Raw genomic sequence first — 25,025 nt, forward strand, 5'->3', positions numbered from 1 at the left:
TTACATTGTCCTGGAGTGACTTTATACAGTGCTTCAAATTCCTAAAATGGCTGTTTTGGCAATTTACTTTCTGTAAAACATAAATATATCTCATGAAAATAATTTCAGGAAGAACTTTTAAAATTAATAATGGCAAGATATATTTTAGTATACGATGAAAAATGAGTTGATGTTCATTTTCTGTGGTAAGAAGATCCGCTGTTGAAATAATAATCATTTAGATATTTTTGACATATGGAAGTGTTTTCAATTTAGAGTGAAAAGTTAAAAAAAAAAAAGAAAAAAAAAGTGTAGTTGATCTTACTAATGTCCAAGTTAATAGCTTTAGGACAGGGTGTAATGTATTTGTAATTCCAGCTTGCTGAGGTAAATGGCTTATTGCCTTCTCAGCTCTTATGTTGTCTTATAAGCATACTTAAATCTTTTGAAGATTAGTTTCCAATTTGATGTGTCAGTTGTCTGCAGTCAAACTGTAACTTCAAGGCATTTGAGATTAATCTCATCCATCAGTGTATCACTTCAGATAAACCTTTTCACAAAAGATATAGGTTAGTTCTTAATGTCCTTATATTCTAATAGCGGTGTGAATGTAAGGTTGTGTTATTCTTTCACAGATCATTACCTTAAAGCTAAATTGTTCGCTATGGTTTTGACTATGTATAGGAAAGCATCTGATTCAAATTATGCAGGAACTAAAAAGCTGTCTAAGAGCTTAGAGTATTTTTTGGAAGTAGAATTGTTTACCAGGTTGCTTTCATAAATAAGTATGAGAGAATTGAGTTGAAATCAAGATTTTAAATGTGAAAAGTGTTGTTGTTGTTGTTGTTTTTCCCAGCCAGGAAACAACTTCAAATCTGGATTTGTTTTACTCAGTTTTATTTGGAAATAACTGAGATAAACTTGCATGAATCTCATAAACAATTTCTTGAAGCATTCCTAATGAATGCATCTCAGTTTGCCAGGTGCAGTTACAGGAAGAAGCAAAAAGTCAAAACCTACTGGAATCTTACTAAATAGGTCCCGGAAGAATATAAGCCTATCAGTGTCATTTCTGCTGGGCTCATTGAAACTACATTTGATTTTTGACAAATGCGAGTCATTTGTTCCATGTTTTTGAATGATAAAGTTTAAACAGACTTTTCCCAAGGTGGTATAATGACAGACCTTCTGGTTAGCTACCTACTATATCAAAAAACACAATGTAAATGAAAAAAAAAAACAACCAGCAAAACAAAAAAAAATAGTATTTTTTATAGTGACAAATAAGTTCAACGTTCAAAGTCCTCTTTTTTTTTTTTTTTTTTTCTGCCTCTTCTGATAGTTTTGATAACTTAGAAACAAAGCCAAATGATGCAGCTTTCATTTTTTACTTTTGTTGATTTTTTAGTATGCTGGCTTTTAAATGGCTTGCCTGTAGGGGCTTTGATTTTTTTCCAACTGAAAAATTATCTTCCAGAAAATTCCTGCAGTTTTTGTAAAAAAAAATGACTATAGATTACTGTTGAAATGTATGCAGTGGCTGTTTTGGGGGCAGGAAGCCTACTTCATTTCCTAACAAGTAGTTTCTTGCAAACAGAACATTGTGGAAAGTTATTTATTGGCTTTAAAACTCACACTGTTTCTAACAAACTATGCAGTGCTGTGTTAGATTTTCCTCTAATATGCACATATGGAACATACTAGGTCTTTTATTGACTTTGCATAGCGTTTTGTACACAAGAAGATTGTAAAAGTCTGTGTTAAATCTGTAAACCCACATTTCTGAATCATGAACAGTATATAGGCCATAAATGGACATGATGTCCAAAAGGCAAACTTATTGGTGAAAATAAATAAATAAATTGTGAGGAGTAGAAACTGAAATTCCACCGTGGAAGAACACGACCTGGCCCAATTCCTGCACCTGAGATTTGTAATGGCAGTCCTTCATCCTGTGGTAAAATATTACATGGGTACTTTTCAGCATTGTGACACACTCCAAGGTAATTATGTGGGTTTGGGACAGTATTTAAAAAAGTATCTTTTGAATTCTGAAAGAGTAGATAACAGCTTTTATTACTTACTTACGTTCAAAGGTTCAAGTATCACTACTGATGATGGAAGGAAACCTAAAATAACCCTTAAGTATTCCCCCAAAGATCCAGGATTTAAAGCAGCTGAAAATCTGAATAACCTTCTTTTGTCAATGATGTAATTACTGTTGAAAAATGTAACTACAGGTTTGTCCAAATATCTGATTTGTTTACTTAAAAAAAAAAAAAAAACCTCTTCTAAATGCAAGATCAGTTTCCTCACCAACATTTTACAAGAGAAAAATGCATGTTACGTCATAATTTGAAGTTATCAACTGAGTCTTTGGGGGATCAAAGTGAAAACTCAGCTCTGGTGCACAAAAATTTCCTGTTCCAGGCCTTTTTAAGTTGTTGCAGGTGCTACTGCCTGGAATATATCCAAAGAAACTAGCTTTTGTGTGAGTAAATTAGGAATACATTTTATGTCAGCTGTTATTTATCAATGGGAGAAAAAGCTCTGACTAATGAGAGGCAATCCCATTTAAAAGTTGCGTGACATAAAGTGTTGATTTTAAGTTGTTAGCTTTTCTTCAAATCATAAGCAACCACCTGGCTGGATACTGCATCCACTGTAATTGCAGTAACAATGCTCTGTGAGACGTAGGGCAATTCTCTATTTACATTTGCTGGAGGGGAAATCCTGTGAAACTAAGGCACTATACAGAGTAAATCAATAAAATTTGAGATCTGGTAGAAGGTAAGAGGAAGTGAATGGTTGGTTTGTTTTCCATGAGTCTTTTTTTATTTTTATTTTTATTTTTTTATATTGCCTCCATGTAATCTAGTACTGGAAGTCATACAGGCTTGTTAATAAGGCATAATGAAGACTCAGATAGGGTTGATATAAAGAAATATATCAAGGGAACAAACTGAAAAGATGGAGGTATAACTACATAAGCAAAGGAGCACTGTTGCCATGAGAGCACAGTGATATAAACTGCCATCAGTACACCCAAATTGGACAGTGTAAGAACCATGAGAACAGTGAAGATCTGGAACAAATTCCCAAGACAGTTTTATCATTCCCTCCACTCCCACTTCACTCCTGCATTCCTTCCATTTGATATTATCCTGTCCTATTACAAATGTAAACTCTCTGCAGTATCAAAGGAGTGGGTTATCACAGCACTGTACCAGGTCAGTACTTATCCCAGGAGTTACCAGAAGCACACAGTGACTTTGACAGCTGACACCTGTTGTGGGGTTGGGCAAATAAAATTGGTCAAGAGATTTAGGTGCCAGGAGCCTAAATTGTTTGGTTGTCTGTTTGGAAGGACAGCCTAGACCTGTCTCTGTATGTTGGAATACAGGTTACTTATAGATATCATTTGCTTCAGTAACAACAGAGGCAAGTGCTTTCTAAGATGGACTGCAGACTAACACATTTGCCTGATGTTGTTCATGAGATCTTCACAATGGCAGAATGACTGAGGAAAGCTGCTGGAGTTCAAACCCATACTATTTAGCATGATGTAGACCGTATCATTTGCAGCCACTGTTCCTCACCTTATTCCAAGTGCTCTTGTAGGCCACCAGTGCAGACATCAGCTGTAAAATGTCAGGAAGCTAATAGTCTCACAATATGTAGTACAATATGGATGTGACAAAATATTGTTCTTCAGAGCTGTGAAAGCTTATTTTGGTATGGGCAGACCCGAGATATCCAAACAGTGTTCTTTAAAAGTAATACAATTAAGGTAGCTGGGTGAAACACACAATCTCAACTGCATTGACAACTAGTTTTAGTCTAAGTTGAGCAATTATCCTTTTATAATGAGGTCTCTGACTAAGATTTCTTATTGAGAGGGTCAGAGAAGTTAGTTCCAAATTTATATCCCTAGAAAGATACAGGGTCTGTCAGAGAAGTCATCAAAGTTGTTCAGAGTTCAGAAACAAAATAGTGTATTTCTGAGACATGCCTTTGGTTTAGGCCAAGTTGGCAAATCTGTCATATTTATTTTAAAATTATCCTCTACTTCCACAAGCGTATAAAATGTCAGAAAGAAAAGAAAAAAAAAAAAGAAAAAAAAAACTAGTACCCTTCTAATTTTGTGCAAGAATATTTTTTGTTCCTGTTTTTCTCTTTTCACAAGTTCAAATGTGAACTGAAACTCTTCAGATTTCTAGTGCAGCTAACTTTCTAGCAAAGTTTGTAGCCATGAAACACACTTAATCTGTTTTAGCTAATACTAATAACGAGCTACTAGGGAAGACAAAGGCATTTTCATCATGTGCATGAGTTTCATTTTATGCCAAGTACCAAAATCATCAATGCTTGCATAATTTCACTGTTTTTTTTGTTTGTGTGCTTGTTTGTTTTTTAATTTTGTCAGTGTAGAAGTTCTTCTAGTCCAAATTCATTGCACTTTGTAGCAGATGGTAAGAATTAAAGATCCTACACAGAACTTCTGTAAAAACTATTCTTCCATTTCCTTTATTGGAGCTTGAAATTTTAAGGTTAAAAGGGGTAGTCATGTATACATTTTCATTATAACTCCAACGAATATTCAAGAAAGTGATTTTTTTTTTCAGAAACTTGGCAAACAAACAAAACATCTTAAATAGATCTTTAAAAAAAATCTTTAATTAAGCATTTTATTTAAGAGTATGTGTTTTCATTCCCTGAGGAAGTCAGATCATCCACCTCCATACAATGTGAGAATCTTCTCCTCCCTGCCAAGATAATCTTTTATTTTACTTTGCCTTCCGCTTTCAATTACTTAATAATGTCTTTGGATTTATGCTAGAAAATTCTTTTGTAAGTTCCCAGGAAAAAAAAAAAAAAGACTACTTCCTCTTTGGAGTTTGTGGGAGGTTTTATTGAGTCAACTGGAGTCTGGTCTTCTGCTATTACTATTTGAATTTTGCAGGTATTTTGGATCTCTGTGTCTCCCTTAAAATAAGAAATAAATATTGTTTTCTATTGCACTTCACTGGGAAAGAATAATGTAAAATTTCAGTACTGATCAGTGATGACTGTAATGGAACTTTACAAGGAAGAAAAAAAAAATCTCTTGCTGGTACTTATGGCCTAAAAAGGCTATGCTATATACAGGGCCTATGAAGTCCTCATAATCTCTGATTTTGACTTAACAGGAAGATTTCTTCCAAAATACATCTTTTGTTATTAGTTTTAGCATTTCTTCCTATTTAAATGTTTCTGTCCATAGAACTCTTGTTTTTTTGGCAGAATTAGAATGCCATCTGATGGATGAAAATCAGTAAATATTTATATGGACACTGTTAGCATAAGCTCCAGAGGCAACATCCATATATTATTACCTGTCTCTTGGTAACTTCACTTCCCAGTGTTTGGGAACCAAACAAACTGGCTGTCATCCAGGACAGATTTAGGTTGCAAGGAAACTGCCTGAATCCCTGATTGTCAAGTGAGATTAAATAGTGGACAAAATTTGTTATGGAACAGATAACATTTTTGAAGAGCCAAAGCCAACATTTTTAGGATAGCCAAATATTTTACATAGGTATCCTTGCAGGGGTAGAAAATTAATAATTTATACATTAAAAACACTATTTTGTAGTCTACCAAATGCAATTACAAAATACCAGTGTCACATTGATTTGCAAGGCAAACTCTCTATCAGTCTACACTTCCTCTTGCTTATAATGTCCATCTCGGTTCTGGTTGAAACACAAAACCAAGCACAGCAGGATAGTGCCTTACTAAGTGCAAAAATAGCATATTGGCTGGAGCAGCCTGCTGCTTTTGCATCTGTCAAGAAGAGCTAGAAAGGATAAATGATGATAGCAATAGGCCTGAGTTTGCATGAAACAAAGTTGACACATTGTCTGAGGAGCTTCCTAGGTTTCCCAAGATCTGTATTGTGGGAAAGAATAGTGAGATTCATCATTTTCTCAGCACAATAAGACCTTGTATCCTAAAGTTGTCTATCTCAGGAAGAAGATGTTCATATCTTTGCAGAACTAGGGAATGGTTTCTCCTTCTGACTGAAGAACATAGTGAAGAAAAGGTAGTTCTATATTAGCATTTAGCAGGTTTAGAATATTTTTATCCCTTGACTCAAACAGAGTGATTTCTGATTCATTGACAGTGTAGATTGGAAGGAAACAAGGTTTATAAGCATCTGGATACAGCAACTGGCTTTTCCTTTTCACATGCAACTGGTGGAGTCCAGCAAGTGCCACTTTGGCATTCTGCCATCAAATGGACAATTAGCTGAAAAATACTGGTTTTATCAGTTGTCATTAGGCATTCCTGAAGTCACCCACTGGAAAATAAATGAATCTGCAAAGGTTAGGGGGAAGAGTTTTTATGGTTGGGAACTTTATGGAAAGTCAAATATAGGATGTTACACATAAGTGAAACAGCTATGAAAGCAGGTTGCCTGCTCAATTCATCTGAACGTAAGGGGCAAGAGTACCTTTCCCTACTTATGTTTGTAACAATAACTCATTAATTTCCTTCCTCTTTAGCCCCTATAGTACATTTGTATCATGTATTTTGGATAGTATATGCAGAATTAGGTAGAAAAGTTTTCTGCATTTTTTAACTAACTGGATATATGTTCCAATATCCAATGTCTAAAGAACTTCACAGCTTACTCAGCAAGAGTAACTGATCTTTCTGTAGCCTCTGTTTAAATCAGAATCCAAATAAGTCGCATTGATGCTCTCTAACGAATTTTGTTTACTTTTATCATCATTCTCTCTATTACATCAATGTTGAAAAAATGAAGAATAATATCAGTCACTAGAAAAGTATGCATCTGCTTTTTGTAATCATAACAAAGCATTTAGGGCGTGATCCAGAGATTCCTAGTTATCTCATCCCAGCAGGGTGACTCACTTAGCTGGAGATAGGCTCCATTTTGTTCAATGGACTGCCAAAAGGTTGTTCAAGAAAACTCTCATGTTGACTGGGGAGCTTCCCAGAAGTCAGGGTGCCCAGATGGAGTAGCATGTGCAAGACGAGGATACACGTAAATGTTCTGATGCCTGTGCAGTGAATGTGTGTGTGTATTTTTGTTTTTTTTTTTTTTTTCCCCCTCCTCTACATAACAATTTTCCAGTGTAAAATGCACATTTTTTCTGAAAAAAAAAAAGGGATGGAGGGGGGGAGAGAGGGGGAAGCAGTCAGAAATACTTATGTATCCCCATTTTTCTCCTTCTAATGAGGAAGATAACACAGGTGGAAAAGTACCTTCTTTGGTAATTAGGAGGTAGATACCATACAAACAGATCCCAGTTCCTGTGAGCTGAAATTACTGTGGTTGGAGGAAATTTAACCTAGATCTGCCACTTGTTAGTGACCACCTTAATCTATAGGCTATTATACTCTGTGAGACTAGTACCAGCCTTCTGAAGGACAGTAAAGGTTGCATACTGGACTTAGTGCTATGCATTATTCAGCATTCATGCAATGGCTCCTCTAACTACACTGAAGTTATCTCCTAGGTACCTGAGAGTATGTAGGAAATTTTCCAGTTCAAAACTTACTTGCCAAAATTAGTTGGTTAAAAACAGTTTTTCCACGTCTTTAATTGTCTCTAACATAGCTAAATAACTACATACGTTAGTAGGCATATCAAATATTTATTGTACTTTTATGCTTCTGGATACTTTTTTTGTGAAAAAAAAAAGGCAAGAAAGATCTTTTCTTCCTATTTTCATTTTCTGTTTGTATCTTATTACAAAAGGCTTTTTAAGATATGAACATTAAGTTAGCTATCCATTTTTTAGGTACAAGCATTAAGTTAGCTATCCATGACTGACAAACCGACACTGTCTATAGCAGAGGTTCACAAGCTGTGCCTCAGCAAAGCAGCATGAACAAAGCAGCCTGAGGAGCCAATATTGAAAGATGTTCCTACCCCAGCATTAGAAGTAAAACAAACAAACAAACAAACACATTTGGAAAGGTTGGCTCAGGGTGAATTCTGTTCTACATTGTCAGCTAACCCTGCTTCAGCTGTGTCTTATTTGTGCTTAGTTGGTTTACTCAAGAAACTGGAGTGAAAAGTTTTGTGGCTAACTTGCTCTGAATGCAAGAAATTGTAAAATGTAGAACCTGTTCATCTGTGCAGTTGTTATCTCTCCCTGTACTTAATTATTTTTTCATTTTGTTATTTCCATTTGGTTTTGATGATTTCTTCCTAGTTATAATTAAAATTGTTTTCAGTATGAACTACATATTTGGAAATATCCAGACTTGCCAATGTTTTACTTATTTAGCAATGTGGTTTTCCCCTTTCTGCTTTTTCACTTAAGAATCTAGCTGTACATTAACCAGGGTAATTGAATATCTTTGATATCAAACTGTGAAAAAGTTGCAAAGACATTCATTCATCAGCCTTTGTCAACACTCCAGATCATAAGCGAACAGCCTGAATGAAAAAGTTGTTGATTTACAACTGAAAGGACAGCCTTCAACACACTGGATTGCTAGCTAGGCCTCTAAAAAGCTGTTAATTGAAATTATAGATTGTGGCAATGATAAAAATCTTTTGCAGAATGATCAAACATGTATAATACAAATTTTTAATTTGAATTATCCTTGCTAGTCTAATCATTACATTTTTTCTTTCCCCTTTCCAAAAGCAACTTTTGGAAATCTCTTAAATTCAGCATTTAAGAGATTTCAGAATGTGAAAACTATTGAATAACACTGACTTTTTTGAAACTAATATAGAACAAGACCCTGTGGTATAGGGGTGCTTATGATAGGTAATGTGATGATGTGTGATTAAATCTTGTGGCCAGCTTTGAAAATACCATTTTAGCTGAGAAGTAATTATAAATGGAAATCTGTCATGACTGCTGTGTAGGTAACTCTCATTTATGCTTAGTAAAGTGTAAAACTGGAATCTCTATTTATAAAGCTGTTGTTTAAGCTTCCCTTTTGTTCTGCCTTTGATTTAATTCAGTCTATTCAAGTTTTGCTCAAACAGCAGGTTTGGTCATTAGTAAATAACACAGAAATAGCATCGCTCTTTGATCTCTTCAGTCCTTACGAACAATGTGCCTACAGGCATGTGTAATATAAATATTTTGTAAGTGCAAATAATTAAAAGATTTTGGATGATAGGCATGTTGAAACTAGCAGTATTTTTCAGACTTTCAGTTCCTGTTGGATGACATAAGACAAATAAGCAATAAAAACCTCAAATCATCTCAAAATTGACAACACATTTGTTTTTAATAGCAGTTATAAAAATGACTGTGCTTTTAAATCCCATTACTTCCCTGGGCCAAAAAACGTTGCATTCTTATTGATTTGCATAATTATGAAATAAGTAGAGATTTTTAAACTTCATCTATGGATTGTCCTTTTGCATCACAAAGTATGAAAATTGACAAGATGCATCAGAGCTCTAGTTTTATTTAGAATGTTCTGCTGTTTGTTTTCATATTACTGAGTTGATCTGGAAAACAAACAAACAAACATCACACTATTTCCAATGAATCAATTTTGTTACTTTTCTGATTTTTAGATTGTTAGGTCAAATTCTGTGCTATGATGCTGACACAAGTCAGAGAACAAATTACATCTTCCTTTAGTTACTTCTGTCTTCCTCAATTCTGAAGAACCAAATAAAGAAATCAGTGACTTCTGGCGTGGACTCCATCTCCAAAGAACAAATCAGCAAAACGTCCCTGATCCTCAGGAAGTGCAATTGTTAGTGACTGTTTAACTCTGAAGATAAAACAATACATATGTATATAATATACATACTTACTACATATATATTATGTATATGTATATTACTTGAAAACAGTATAGCTAGTCCATTTTATTATCCAAATTTATTGTCTTTTCTACAATTTTGTTCAAAAAAATTGCAGTGGGAAAGTAGTCTCTTAACTGAGGTCCTCTTTGGTTTCCTCTTCAATTCTGCAACTTATGTGAAGAGGGGAAGATGTTTCTCTGACCACTTAAAACTAGTTCTCTTTCTAAGCTTTGAGCTCATACACACGAATTTTGCAAGGAGCTCTCAAAGGTCCTTTCAGAGACTGACAGCATCCTGGTCACTTCTATATGCAAAATAGAGAGCAGAGGAACAAACACAATGAGGAAGGCCAAATTACTCAAGAGGAGGAAAATCAGCAGAACCAGGCCCCCACATTCCAAGTCTCACTACCCTTTCATCAGAAAGCCAGAAATAGACACAGAGTTGTTGTCTTTTGTGTCTCTAACGTCACTCCGAGCCTGAGAGCTTCATCTCCCAAGAGCTTGGATTGTTTCTGTTTGCACAATTTCAAAGCCTTGTATGGTGTATTTTTTTTTTTTATTATTTTTTAAAGAGTGTTAGGTACCTCACTTCACACTACTTCTACTATTTTCTCCCAGTGATTATTTGTACAAATATAACCAGGCATTTCTGCTGTCTCTGTGTATGGGTACTCACTCTTCCATGGTTTCGTAGTTAGCTGTATCAGAAAGCTAGCCTGCTTGAAGGAGAGTGCAGAGTAACAAGAATGGAAGTTGACTGCTTGTCACAGCTTACTCAGCCATCTCACTAGTGACAGCGTGGGAGAAGAGAAGGCAAGAGGCCAGACTATCCTTTTCAGCTGCAGCCCACACTGAAGTTTTGCCTAAATAAGTCAGAAAGCCATAGTCTAAGAAAGCAATTGACAAGTTTTACTTGAGATATAAGATATATGTAAGATTTAAGATAGAGAAGAGAGAAATTTACTTGTTGATTAACAATTCTGGGTAAAGTGCCTGGCACTGTTTCCTCATGTTAATAATGTACCTCCCAAGCAATCTTAATTTTCATGCTTCCTTAGCCCTTCTAGGTTACTCTAATGATATTCAGTACTTTAAATCTGTAATTTTATCTCTCTGCTTTTGTAGAGAACTTCATCCCTGCTGTCTGATTTGCTTTGGTTTTAAACTGAGGGGTGAAGTCCAGGCTGAAGGTGTGAGCCTCCTACCTGATGCAGAGAACAGATGGGCCTGAGATGTGTCACAATTCGTGCAGAAGCAAATGCTGGTCCCAGTCCTGCCCTTTTGGAGGCTTGGGAGCCTGCACAGGCAAATTTCATACTTGCAGTATATGTACACATCATTGACTCTTGCTGACAGCTTCAGTCAGCTGGCACAAGAAGCTTTATAACCAGAGGCAACTTTTGATTATCCATAACTTAGATGCTTTAACATTCTGGAAATAAAGATCTACAGCTTAAACTTGGCACAGGTCTCCGTGGAAAACCAGCAAAGCAAAGGAACAGCAGAAGGTGATGGAAGTTCAGGCAATGTAGCCAAGGAGACACCCAGGTGCATCACAGCTAGTTCTAGTTATCTGTTCTGTCCGAATCTCACAAGCCTGTTTAAGTACATTACATTGTTCTTCCGATAGGATTTAGTGAGAAAGGTAGTTTCAAAGCCAAGCTACTGCTCCCGATAGGCCAGGGTATGTCATTTAGAAAAAAAAGTATGGTATTGCTGTTTGAGACCTCAGTATTTGGGCAGAGTCCAGTTATGGTTTTGCTTACAGTTTAAGTTTGTAAATGTAATGGCTGTGATAAAAACTTTTGCCTTTTATCTTGCTGTGGTCTGTTACCATTTTGTTCCTTGTCATCCATTATCACATTAGAGACACAGGTTTATTGAATACTTTATCAGATGATAGACAAGTATTTAGTTAGTTTTATGTTGATGATGAAGAATATAGTGATTTTTTCTCTTCTTTGGTATCTGTTAACTTTGCAGAATCTTACCTAGGCAATTAAGTCCAACAGGATTCTGCGCAAGCAATCTGATGGCTCCATAAGAAGTTTTCCATTATTACTCTAAAGATGCTTTCTTCCAGAAAAGATCAATTAAGTGCATTTCTGTGGACCCCTGCCATACTACAGCAGTATGAGTACATGCTCATGAAAGATGAAAAGTATTGTTGCATCTTGACTTCATATATGAAAAGCATTACTACAGTCTCTTATTACTTCATGTTTGGAGATTGCTCACTTTTTTATTTTTTATTTTTTTATTAAATATAGACTTGGATTATCACTTGCTTTTGTCTTCAACTACTCCTACTTAATCCTCTTGTCAAAGCCCAGAGTTCCTGCGGGAATCCAGTGACAGATGATGTAAATGACATTGCAAAATTGGTAAGTAGCTTTTATTTTAAATTATTCTTTATGTTAAACAATAATCACTGGATAATGGCCTTACATTTTTAAGGAAAGTTAACAAATCTAGATTAGAACTAGAGGAATACTTAAAAAAATATCCATTAACATCTGTCAGTTGATCAAAACCAAAACCTTTATTGCAGAGAATGGAAAATAGTTTCAGTGTGTATAACAGGTGATTTCTTTGACCAATTTAGAGTATATATATGTATGTGTTTTGTTGTCTCCAAACTTCCATAAAAACTGTCAAAAGTTTTGATTCCTCAAACATTCTCTGGGAACAGACTGTTTCCCATGTAGATGAAAGACTGCTGCCTTTGTGTTGTTGACATGTAGGGAGTAGACTGATGACAAACAAAATGAAAATGAAACGCAAGTCTTTACCTTAGTTTTATGGGAAACTTGTACCATATATAAAAAATAAGGTAATATTAAATATCTTTGTGGCAATCAAAGCAATAATGACTGAACAACTCTTATAATCTTAGGTGTGAGTAGGCTACAAAGAATATTCTATATTTCTTATTATCTTGAGGGTCATCACGCGGCACTTGCAGGGCAAGCAGGCGATCAGGCCCAGTCAGCATGGGTTTATGAAAGGTAGGTCCTGCTTGACGAACCTGATCTCCTTCTATGACAAAGTGACGCGCTTGGTGGATGAGGGAAGGGCTGTGGATGTGATCTACCTTGACCTCAGTAAGGCTTTTGACACCGTTCCCCACAACATTCTCCTCAAGAAAGTGGCTGCTCGGGGCTTGGACTGGCGTACGCTTCGCTGGGTTAGAAACTGGCTGGATAGCCGGGCCCAGAGAGTTGTGGTGAATGGAGTCAAATCTGGTTGGAGGCTGGTCACAAGTGGTGTCCCCCAGGGCTCGGTACTGGGGCCGGTCCTCTTTAATATCTTTATCGATGATCTGGATGAGGGCGTCCAGTGCACCCTCAGTAAGTTTGCAGATGACACCAAGCTAAGTGCGTGTGTCGATCTGCTTGAGGGCAGGAAGGCTCTGCAGGAGGATCTGGATAGGCTGGAGCGATGGGCTGAGGTCAACTGTATGAAGTTCAACAAGGCCAAGTGCCGGGTCCTGCACCTGGGGCGCAACAACCCCAAGCAGAGCTACAGGCTGGGAGATGAGTGGTTGGAAAGCTGCCTGGCCGAGAAGGACCTGGGAGTATTGGTTGATAGTCGGCTGAATATGAGCCAGCAGTGTGCTCAGGTGGCCAAGAAGGCCAACAGCATCCTGGCCTGTATAAGAAGCAGTGTGGCCAGCAGGTCTAGGGAGGTGATTGTCCCCCTGTACTCGGCTCTGGTGAGGCCGCACCTCGAGTACTGTGTTCAGTTTTGGGCCCCTCGCTACAGGAAGGACATGGACGTGCTCGAGCGTGTCCAGAGAAGGGCGACCAAGCTGGTGAGGGGTCTGGAGAACAAGTCTTACGAGGAACGGCTGAGGGAGCTGGGCTTGTTCAGCCTGGAGAAGAGGAGGCTCAGGGGCGACCTTATCGCTCTCTACAGTTACCTTAAAGGAAGCTGTAGTGAGGTGGGTGTTGGTCTGTTCTCCCACGTGCCTGGTGACAGGACGAGGGGGAATGGGCGAAAGTTGCGACAGGGGAGTTTTAGGTTGGATGTTAGGAAGTACTTCTTTACCGAAAGGGTTATTAAGCATTGGAACGGGCTGCCCAGGGAGGTGGTGGAGTCGCCATCCCTGGAGGTCTTTAAAAGACGTTTAGATGTAGAGCTTAGCGATATGGTTTAGTGGAGTACTTAGTGTTAGGTCGGAGGTTGGACTCGATGATCTTGAGGTCTCTTCCAACCTAGAAATCTGTGTCTGTGTCTGTGTCTGTTTCCACTTGCGTTGCCATACCAAGAAGTTTAAATCTGAAGGATTGACAGCTGCCTCTGTAAATCAACTTAAGTACATTTTAACTGTTACTTAGCTGAACACTGCATTCACCTGAAAAACTGCATCTTCATGTGTGAAGTCAGTTGGTGTTTAACTCCACTGAAGTCATTGATTATGTTGACTTACAGTACCACAGGATCTAGCACCAGTGTTTTTAAGAAATATTATGTACTGAACATTTAAAAAGCATACGTGCACTTACATATTGTCTTCAGCTGAAAATTATGGCTGTGTTGTGGAGAAACAGTTGCAAGACTGGAGTTTATGCTATCAGACACTTAATTTGGAGTCCCTTGCATTTGCTGCCAGTGCAATGTTCTTAACTTGTTTTCTTTGGGCGTTGTTATATGCATTGGCACATAGTGCAAATCTCTGGGGGTCCTCTATAGTCCTTCTCAAATGCTTACTGCTTCACATTAGTCCCTTTAGGCATAAGTCTGAAGTATTGGCATATTTTTCAAGATAATATTTCATCTCTTGAAAGAGTATTAAGCTTTGATTTAAAACTGTTGAAAGCATGACAGAACAACAAAAATCCTGTGAGGGCTGATGAAATTGTCTGGGACAAGGTTAGCAATAACTTTTTGTCAATTATATATCCTTAGAACACATGACTTGACTTTCCCTTTAGTACAATTTAAACTTCAAGTATGTATAAATACAGATAACAAAAATTTGTGTGCAGCTTGAGCAATCACACTTTCCTTTTATGATATATTATGACATACACCTAATACTACAAAAATCAAGTTCTTTTTTTGTTTTGACTGTGATTTTTCCATATCATATTCCTGCATCTTCCTCCTGTCTAGTCCAGCAACTGCAGTTCTTGCAAATACCCCTGCAGTGCTATGTTTCCATACCCCCACCCTCCTTCGCACCTCCTTGCCTCTCTCCATATACAACCTTATTGCTAGTTCCCTCCCATGGCCCCTGGGCATGAGGCCTACCTGAGCAATGTTCTGAGCTCCTACCAGGTTCATATCCCCTTTTACTTGGGCTGCTGGCTGAAAGGAAGGAGTTCACATGGCAAATGTTTTGGTGCATGTGCACTGCTTGTCCTGGAAGAAAAACCCTGTCTACTGTCTGACTTGCACTGCCCTTCTGATGCTGCCAAGACTGATCAGAATGCAGCTGGGCTGACCTCCTCTGCCACTCCTCAGTGAAGATGCTGTACTGTTGTTCTCCTGACTTACCTATATGCCTTTCATATCTCTTTATAGAATGCAAAATTTCGGTGAAGTTAGCTAAAAGCTTCAAAGGTATTTTGGGTGTGAGAAATAACAGACAGATGCAGAGAATGCCAAGGCTGAACACCAGACACCTGAGTTCTTTTTGTTTTAAACTTGTGTTTGAAAATGTTTTGATGAGACTCTGTTTCCCTGTTTTGTCTGTGTATATTAATATTTGCATAGATTTTTTTTTTTCAGAAATCATTTCTATAAAGCCTGAACTGAAGAGATAATGTGGAAATAACTGTAGGATCTTAAATTTAGTACAAGAACTCTTGGTTTTAATTAGACTGACTAGTTTTATAAGAGAAGCAGAAACTCACAGAGAATGCTGACAAACCATATTATCTAGCTGAAAAGCACACTGTTATTCCTAATACTGTTAAAACTATATTTGGTATACATTTGTTATCAAATTTTTGACAGAAAATCATGGCTGCATCATGAAGCTTTCATCACTGAAAGCAACAATGTCTACCTGAACTCCTAAATGATCTTTTCTTCCCATCCCACTTCTATTAGTCTTAGGAAGTGTCTATATAAACTACTGTGTGCGCACTGTGGAATGGTTCCTGAAGCACTTTTAAAAAAAAAATTTCTAGCCTAGGTGCTAGCGTTCTCAACATGGCTGTGTACATTTGGTATGGGTAAACGTCTGTAGTTCTTCTAATACCTGGAGCAGACCACTGACAATTGTAGCATTTCTGCATAGCACTGTATTTTACTATATTAGCATATCTGGATTAATTAAAGAGAAACATTGTTTTCAGAATGGATGGATAGCAATAGATTTGGAAACAGGTTTTCAAGAAGTATTTGTTTTGTATTTATGATTTTTTTAATGTTATATGGAGTATATCCTTAGTATATACAATATGGACTCCAACATGTTTGCTTAAAAATTTAGTTCAGGCAGGGCCTATGACTCTTGTAAATTACTATAAATATTTTGTACCACGTCTGCATTTTGAAACAAAATATGCTGATTGAATTGAGAAATTATATTCTGAAGATTTAAGTCTTCAGCATTAGACATAGCCTCCATATGTGACTGAGTTCTTTATAGGTCTTTATAGATCTATTTCTTCACTGATCCAAAGAGTTTATGCCAGTAGAATATTGTGTCTTTAATCACTTTCTTCCCCTTTCACACTGAGAACAAACTGTAGGACTTCCCAGAAGGAGCTGGGGATTTCACAGAAGCTAATATTATTGTATGTACTGTTATTGCCCACAGTTATTGTGATGTTATTATACAAAGGCTTTTAGTAGATCTTTATCATGCTTGCTGAGAGCAATATGACAGTCATTTCTACAGGCTTTATTCTTGGCCACACTGGCATGTTCTTTAGACTCTTTTGTTCAAAGTCATGTGTCTAGTTCAGTATCTGTGTGAGATAACTTACTGTTCAGCAGTAATACTCAGGTACCATCATTTATCTTAGGATGTTGGCCTCTCTTCCTCACAAACATTCAGACATCAGCTTAGATTCTGTATGGACTGAATCTTCCACATGGGAGGGTTATGAGCTCTTCATCTCCCCCAAATGTTATCCTTTCCTGGGCCTTTTTCTTCTCACTGTAAAGTAATAACACTCTATCTCCCCAGCTATTCAGGTCTATAATAAAGGTGTCCATTTTGGCTCTTGCCACTTCTCAAATGGTTATTAAGTTCACTTCTAATGCCTTTTTTTTTTTCCCAAATTTATTTTTCATAAAAGGAAAAAATTGTTTATGTAGCTTTCTGTATATACAAAAACATCTTTCTTCCAGATTCTTGGTGAATTAAAATCCAGTCTACTGAAAAGTCTTTTTCTGGCTTCAGCCTCTATAATTTTGCCCTTCTGTCTGTTCATCGTGCTGTTCTGACAATATATCTTCTACTTATTTCCCTCAAGCTGTTTATCTTTTGTTTTATGATCAATGGCAAGCTTCTTGGTTTGTCTTCAAAGGCACTATTTACACTGCCTGTGAAGTTGTAACACATTCCGGCTTATCACACTTGTAGCATCTCCTAAATATTTCCTGGTTTCTTGTGGCTGTGTTCCGTTAAACTATCGTATTCCAGGAACATGAGAAGAACATTCCCCAGTCAACACTTTCTGAATATAAATCAGGCATGTCTACTAAGCCTATGCTGGTGGAGAATAAATAAGACACACTGTGCAGTGCCTGAAAATGTGGTTCATTAGCTTAATCAACTTTATGTTGAATAAGAAACTGAGGACAGATGTATGGTGTAACTTGCTTTCGGTGGTGTTAAACTGTATTTTCACTAGCATCATACTAGACTCTTAGCACAAGCTATAATCAGAAAGGAGGAAGAGATTTGATAAAATTAAGGTTTCTGAGTATTAACAAACTTAAGACCAAAACAGACTATTAATACAAAAATTGCTTGTAGTATTTTCTGTAAGATTACATTTATTGAAATCTTTATAATGTAATTTTGTAGTATGCAGAAGGTGTCCTAAATAAAATCATTTTAAGAAGAAAAGAACAATTCAACAATCTTTTTATTTTTAAATAGAAAGAACTTTAAAAGAACATAATTTCATACCTATAGAGAATTAAGGTATTTAGAGAGTATTCATTCTGCATCGCTAATCATTTGAACTGCTGCCTCTTTTTTAATGAAGGTGTCTGAACGAAAACACATTACTTGATGAACAAATGTTCCGTATTATAAAACTGTAATTGCAGCACCTGTCCGTAAAGCCTGTCCCCATTGTTCTTTTCAGCATAGTAAGTCAGCATAAAGCTATGGTACTACATTACTGTAATTGTGGCTTTGATTTTGCATAAGAATTAAGCATTTGTTCAGTGTATAGTGTATATGTTTGTTAAATATGAATATCAAGCCTAAATATAAGTAGAATTTTTACTGAGCTATGGAGCGCATATACAGCGTACCTAGGTATTATGGGTTCATTCATTAACAATATTTAAAGTATTCACCTCTTCTTCTGTGATCTACTTCTCTAAAATATTTTCTTTTTCTTCTGAATTTTGGCAGCCCAAACAATACTCAGCATTAACTAACCTGACTGTTCAAGATGTTGTTTCAAACACCTTGCTTTCACATTGCATCTTTGCTGGAAATGTGTACTTTACACTCTCTGCAACATTTATTTTTAAATAGATCCAACTCTACTGAGTGAAGGGGTTAAAAAAAAAAAAAAAGAAAGAAAAAAAAAAGGGATCCAGTGTTCTTATCCTGTGCAGATAATCTGCCGCTATGGATGTAAGAAGTGTGAACGGAAATCGTTAACATGTTGTCTTAAGCCAACTGATAAAGATTTAATTAACTGCTTCATTAGTAGATGAGGTAAAGTAGATTGCAGAGATGATGGACAGAAAGTGGAAGCTCCTGCAGAAAAAGAAAAGCTGAGGATGCAAAGAGGGAAGAAGCAGATGTATTCAAGATGGGAAAAAAAATGGGAATGATGATGAGAGAAATGAGTTAGAAACGGAAAAAGAAAGTAAGTTTTTCCATCATGTGCCTCTGAATAAAGAAGAAATCATTTACAACAGCAAATGGTAATATTTACTGTAGACTTACTTTATCGTTGATCTCCATATAAAAAATAGTGATATTTAAGCTTGTTTCCATAAAATTTCCAAGAGCAGTAACCCTCATATCAAAGCGCTTGACTGCAGACATAGGTTACCTCTCCTCTGTTCTGCTGTTGTGGTGAAAGAGTAGTTTATGGAACTGAAACCACTTTTACATCTCTTTTTATCTCCCCATATGTTATCATGAGTGTATTTCAAAAAGTATATTTGGGTTATGCAATGTTAACAGTGCTGTATTAAATATTCAAACCTCTGTATGTCAAAAGGAATCTTACATTCCCCAGTTTGAGATTTTGTTACACCTAGGAATATAGAACTTAATATTGCTTTTATATGAATTTAAAAGTTCCCTGTTCTTCATGTCTGGAAAGAATATTTTGTTCTCAGAGCCTGATAAAATTTCTACACCTATACCAACCACTAAATCAGAGAAATCTGGGGGGCAATTTAATTCCAGTGTAGGGTTATTTTTGTTGTACATGTTACTTTCCAAGACTATCATAAAAAATGTTACTCTTTTATAAAACAAGGAAGATTATGCAGGCAGGTGTTTTGTTACCCCCCAGATTTGTCACTGTACTTTAGGCCTTGTGTAAGGGAACTGAAAGGCTGTTCCAGAACTCAGGAAGTTTCAAGGACAGTCATGTTTCATCCTCCTTTGCTCAGGCAGCTCACAGCCCTTTTGTCCATTGTGCTGTTCCTTGTTGGGAACTGCAGCAGCCAGCCACCTTGCTCAGAGCTGGTACGCAGAATACTTTCTGGCTTTGTGCACAGGTGCAAAACATGTGTACAGCCGTGTTTGACCCTTTTTTGGCCATACTGTCATTCCTTCATAAGGATAATTCCGCAGTTAAAAAGCAAGTGGTTAGTTTTGGATTGGTGGTTGGCCTTCAACAAAATATCAAGATTCATTTCAGGAAAGCAAGACAGCTGAAATGCACAGCTTTAGTTCATACATGTTCTTCACTCTTACATCAGGGGCTCTACTCTGTTTGCTGTGAGTGAATTGGGAAGTCAAACTGGTACACAAATTTATCTCCCTTACTTTGACTAAGCTCTCATCTTTTACCATCAGCAGAGCATCTGGCATGTGGAGTTCAATTAATAAAACTTTAACAAGTTGTTATGTCTTGAGGTAGGGCATGTACTTTGTGTTTGACACCTTCCCCCCTCACTGATCTTCATTTTTAATAATAAGTTCAAAAATATCTTTTCTGATTCACAGTCTGTCAAGGAAAAAAATATCTGAGACTGAGCTGTATTCTCCAGCTTTGTTTGAGGAGCTGTAAGAGCTCTTGGGCAGTTACATTTTTTAGCTGTGCACGAAAAAGTGCTTGACAGGCTCTGATGCCAGTAAAGTAGATTGTATACATAATGCATATCAATTCTTGTAGTGTTCATTGATTTGGAACAAATTTAATCTTCCAGTGACCTTTCTTAAAGAACAGTAGTTTTGCTGACATTGCTAAGTACTGAATCCCACTAGAGTGAGTAGGGGAAACTTTGCACATAGAGTAGCATCTTCATTATCTTTGCTGGTTGAAGTGCTGCTAATCCTACCTCTCTAGGCAAGCAAAGGAAGCTGGAAAGAAACTGCATTATCTATTAATGTGTTATAACGTCAGGGTGGTTTTAGAGCAAGAAAAAAAAATGTGGATAAGAATTTAGAATAAATCAGAGAGTTTCAAGATGCTCTAAAGAAAGAACAAATGCATTGCAATAATTTTCACTATTTTTAGTATCTTGAATCAATTCCTCAAAACTCCAGGTAAACAGAATTTGATATAGAGATTTTCAGTTGCACTTCTGTAGCTGCTGCTTTGGGAATGTGTGGTTATAAAAATTAAAAAAATAAATAAAATTGATCTATGGAAACGAATTCATGATGGTTATTTGTATAAAACCTGTTTTTTTTATTGCTGTGGGAGAAAGCTAGAGGTCATTGAACTGAGGGACTGTGTTTCAGTCCATGGTGTAAAAAAATATAAAAAATGCTTGGAAGTTGCTAGTGACTGACATAAGTATTGTCCTTGATCATTTCTTGAACCTGAACATTTTGAAATTGTTGTTTCAATTTTTAATTGAAACTAAATTTTAATTAACAATAAAAAATTCTGTTGTGTCAAACAAAATATTACCTAAAAACTACACAAAAAGAACAAAATCACTTTGCTGGTTGCTATAGCAGCAGAAGCAGAAACAGACATGACAGATTGATCTTTAACCCAAAGAAGCAGAAATGCTTTGCTGAACAAAGTGTACATTCTACTTCAAGAAGGGAATTATGTATATGCTTGACATCTTTTGTCTAAATGGATTTCAAATAAGGATGAGAAGTATCCATTGAATCTTTAACCAATACAAATGAGAATAGATTTGCTGTATCACTAAGTATCATAGTACTGGTAGACCTTTTGGACAAGGTTTTTCAAGAGATTGTGGATCGTGGCAGCATATCCCCAGTCAGCACATTCCTCATATGATAGCTTATCAAGCATATCTCAGAGTAGTGTTGGATCCCATCTGTAGGAGACTGAATTTTATAGTTCAGTAAGACTTCTTCCTCCACTCCTTGTCCTTGCTTCAGAGCACCCCATACTTGCCCACAGTGGTAGAGTTGTGCTCAGTTGATGTGTGCAGAAGCCTTCCTTTGCCCCAGGACATTTCTGTGATATGATTATATCGCTCACTGTTAGTAAGAGGCACAGCTTCAAAGTTAAATTTGTGCTTAAGTGTTTTTCTGTGAGCATAAGGTAGGCAGGTATTTTGTTAGGTTCAAATGCCTGCTTGAGTCAAAAGTTACTCGAAGGAAAAGGGCTTAGTCAAAGACTACTGGGCATACCTGCTTGTAGAAGTTCAGGTTACATACAAATTTCCACACAAATTTTCCCAACAGTTGAAGACATACCATTAAAAGATGTAAATGCACTGGAATTTCTGCAGTAGTGAATAACCTCAGACCATCACTTCTCACCGCATTAGTGATTTTAATTCTTCTGGGCAGTGTTGAACATGATTAGATTGGATCTGGAAAAGTTAGGGAGGTGTGGGAAGATACTTCTCTCCTGAGCAAATAAGATTTAGTAGCAGTTCTATAGGAAACAGTATGCAAGTTTTTACAGCTTGTAGGTTACACAAATCTGTGTTGAATATTTGATGGATTCTGTTGAACACAAAACAATGGAATGTGATGGAAAATGTCTTAATTTCTGTAGTTGGTAATAACATTTTTATTATCTATTTATTGTAGGTTGGAAATCTGCCAAATGATTATATGATAACCCTTAAATATGTCCCGAAGATGGATAGCTTGGTAAGTACAATCACTTCATGATAATTCCAATAAAACAGCCCACTAGAACCTGTGGTGGTGATAATATTTTTAGCTACTCCTATGGTTTAATAAGTTACAGTTGAAGGATGGTTGTTCCACTTTTGCAAGTATTCATTTAAAAGACAGGAATATATAGTGGTTCCTGAAGTCACTTAAAACCTTGTTAATTACAAGAATCCTGCAAAAATATTTCTTCATATTCCATTTTTTATCATTTTCTCTGGAAAAAAAAATAAATGCACCTAACTATGGTATTATTTCATTATGCCAATTGAATTATTTTTTTTTCTTAAACAAGTAGTTTCTTATGAATTGTGCTTTGGAATATATCCTAAAATATCATTCTAGTTTAAGCTTGTAGAAATTGTGTTAAAGTACAGCAAATGGACTAGACAATGAAGAGAAGCCCAAGTTCAGCACATAACAGTGTCAGTAACTAAACAAACAGACAAAAAGTGAGGAGGTTATTTCATTCAAACATGCTATGTATTGTTCTTTCTATATAACTCCATATTTAATACATAATGATGCTTTTAAGTAAACACCTTCTGCCTTCTTTAAAATTTTATAGCCTTTTGTATTAAAAACTTTTTCATACTATCTTATTGCTTGTTCTACTAAACAATTTTTCCCTAATTTTTGAAATATTTATTAAAAGGATGGGTTGAAAATGCTCTCTTGGTTGTTGCATGCAGTGGAAAAAAAAGTGGAGAGAATTAAAAAAAGAAGTTGAACATAGAAATTCTGCTGAATGCATATTCCTTATATTTTACTCCTTTGGCAGGAAAATTCAGCAGAACAAATTCTATGGAAGTCATGTACAGTAGGTCCTATATAATACAATTAAAACTAATGAAAAAATAATTAATTGCTCAAAATAGCCATTACCCAGTAAGACCGGCTGCCACCATCCCCTGTTTGCAGTGCATTTTGCAATTCAACCATTTCAATGCCTGCTGTGATGAGCATTGGTGGAGAGCAGCCGTAGCCTGGGTTCTGCTCCCCACTCAGGGACAAGCACTGCAGCTGCCCGGTGTGGGCTGGGCTGTGTTCTCTCTGCTGCTCTCTTGGGAAGTGTTTATGTTGTGGATGAAGAAGACCAGGGAGCCAGCTTGAGCAGTGGACTCCCGGTTGTTCTCACTGCTTAACTCTTACCTGCCTCCGTGGTTCAGTTTTGGCTGCCAGTAAGCAGTTTCTTCTTCTATAGTTTAAACGCCATGTCATCTTGCTGCATCACATCCAGAAACCTAGATCCAGTTTACATTTATGATGTGTAGCCAAGAATTAAATAGGAAGAAGAGAAGTTTAGAGCCGGGATTTCCATATTCACTCTGCTTGTACACTGCATTCAGTAGTGGTGAGGGAAGGTGCAGCTCTTGGCTGCATGCCTTCCCAGGAGGAAGTATTCAGCGGTATTCACGTCCTGCTCTGCCAAATTCCTCTCTGGGGATTTCAGGTTGTGTACCACAGCACATACCACAGCAAGGGCTGGCTGAATACGTAGGTTTTGCTCTGGGATCTAAAAGGTCCCTGCAAGCTGAGAAACCTAGGGCTTTGCATAAGGCAAACACCTTTTGTTCAGCTTTGAAAAAACTGAAACAGCACTTTGCAGGGTTTTTTTTTTTTTTCAATAGATTTCAATCTTAAATGTGTGCACAAAGTGAGAAATGTACCCAAGGTAGCAAATCTAGAATGTAAATGACTAAAGGTAGGAAGGCAGAGTGAATGCAAAGCAGATGGAAAGCCAGTGTAGTGCATGTAACAGGAACAGACTGACCTGATCCATTAAACAGAATTGTTGTTGCATTATGCACTAGCTCAAGGCACTTGAGTGGTGTTAAAAGTAGTCTCAAATAGAGCGAAGTGTGTAGTCTAACCTGAAGGTTAAAAGGCAAAGATGACAGCAGCAGGGGCTAAATTCAAAAGGAGAGATAAACTCCAAACTTTTAGATAAATGTAGAAGGAAAAAACTAAATGATGAGTACCTGCAAATACAGAGGAAGTCAGGTTTGTAAGTACTCCAAGATATAATTCCTAGTCCAAATTTACACACACATAAAAAGAGCAGAGTCAAACCTCTGTTTCTCCTTGACAAACAATGTCAGGTTTGTCAGTTTTAACAGTTTCATCCCTGTGTTTGGTAGCTATTGAGAAAGCACGAGAATGCATGTCTTGATATTACTGAAAAGAAAACTTAAAGCTCCCGTAAAATACAGCTTTGTAGGTCAAAACAGTTCAGCCAGAGATTCCCATGAACTTGCTAAACTGCAGGAGCAGCAAAACAGGATCCTTCCTGAAATCGCTACATGCTCCTCTTGAACACTAGAAGCAATTAGCTTTTACTCATCTCTGCCACAGTAGAATTTATATCCACAAAACCTCAGATAAAGTTTCCAGGTTTGCAACTCAGAGTAGCTACACCAAAGCAAAAGAAAACTTGCTTTCTGTCTCCTGATGGGAGATGGCACAATGCATGCTGCTTGAATGGAGTACATTTCAACAAACCATCTCTGATTTTTGATTCTGCCTCTCTCCTCCTGTTGTAGTGCTTGAAGGAGAAAAGGGAAGCAGAGAATCAAGCCAAACACTATCCATTGCACATTTTGTTTCATTCCTTTTAAGCTGCTGATATAACTACAGAAAACTTGTTAGTAGTGTGTGAGAAAGTTGTACACAAAAAAAGAAACCTGAGGTGGAGCTAAACAGTGTGTTTCCTTTCAGTTCTCTAAGCATGGAAGCCTAGTGATCTGGTTGGTCTTTGAAAGTATGGACGTTTCTTCCTCATCAAAGACAT

General features: G+C 36.9%; 1 protein-coding gene across 3 annotated transcripts in view; it reads left to right on the forward strand.

The window, feature by feature from the left end:
- Window positions 1-25,025, forward strand: part of KITLG (KIT ligand) — a 57,776-nt gene that overhangs the window by 13,582 nt on the left and 19,169 nt on the right. For 2 of the 3 annotated variants that reach the window (XM_035551785.2, XM_050716849.1), the window contains exons 2-3: window positions 12,054-12,167; window positions 22,148-22,210. In XM_035551785.2, the coding sequence (XP_035407678.1) occupies window positions 12,054-12,167; window positions 22,148-22,210 (177 nt within the window). The remainder of the gene's footprint in view (window positions 1-12,053; window positions 12,168-22,147; window positions 22,211-25,025) is intronic. The other variant, XM_050716851.1, reaches the window with a different exon arrangement.

The sequence above is a fragment of the Cygnus atratus genome, chromosome 1 (genome assembly GCF_013377495.2).
Source record: "Cygnus atratus isolate AKBS03 ecotype Queensland, Australia chromosome 1, CAtr_DNAZoo_HiC_assembly, whole genome shotgun sequence".
In the NCBI taxonomy this organism is placed as follows: domain Eukaryota; kingdom Metazoa; phylum Chordata; class Aves; order Anseriformes; family Anatidae; genus Cygnus; species Cygnus atratus.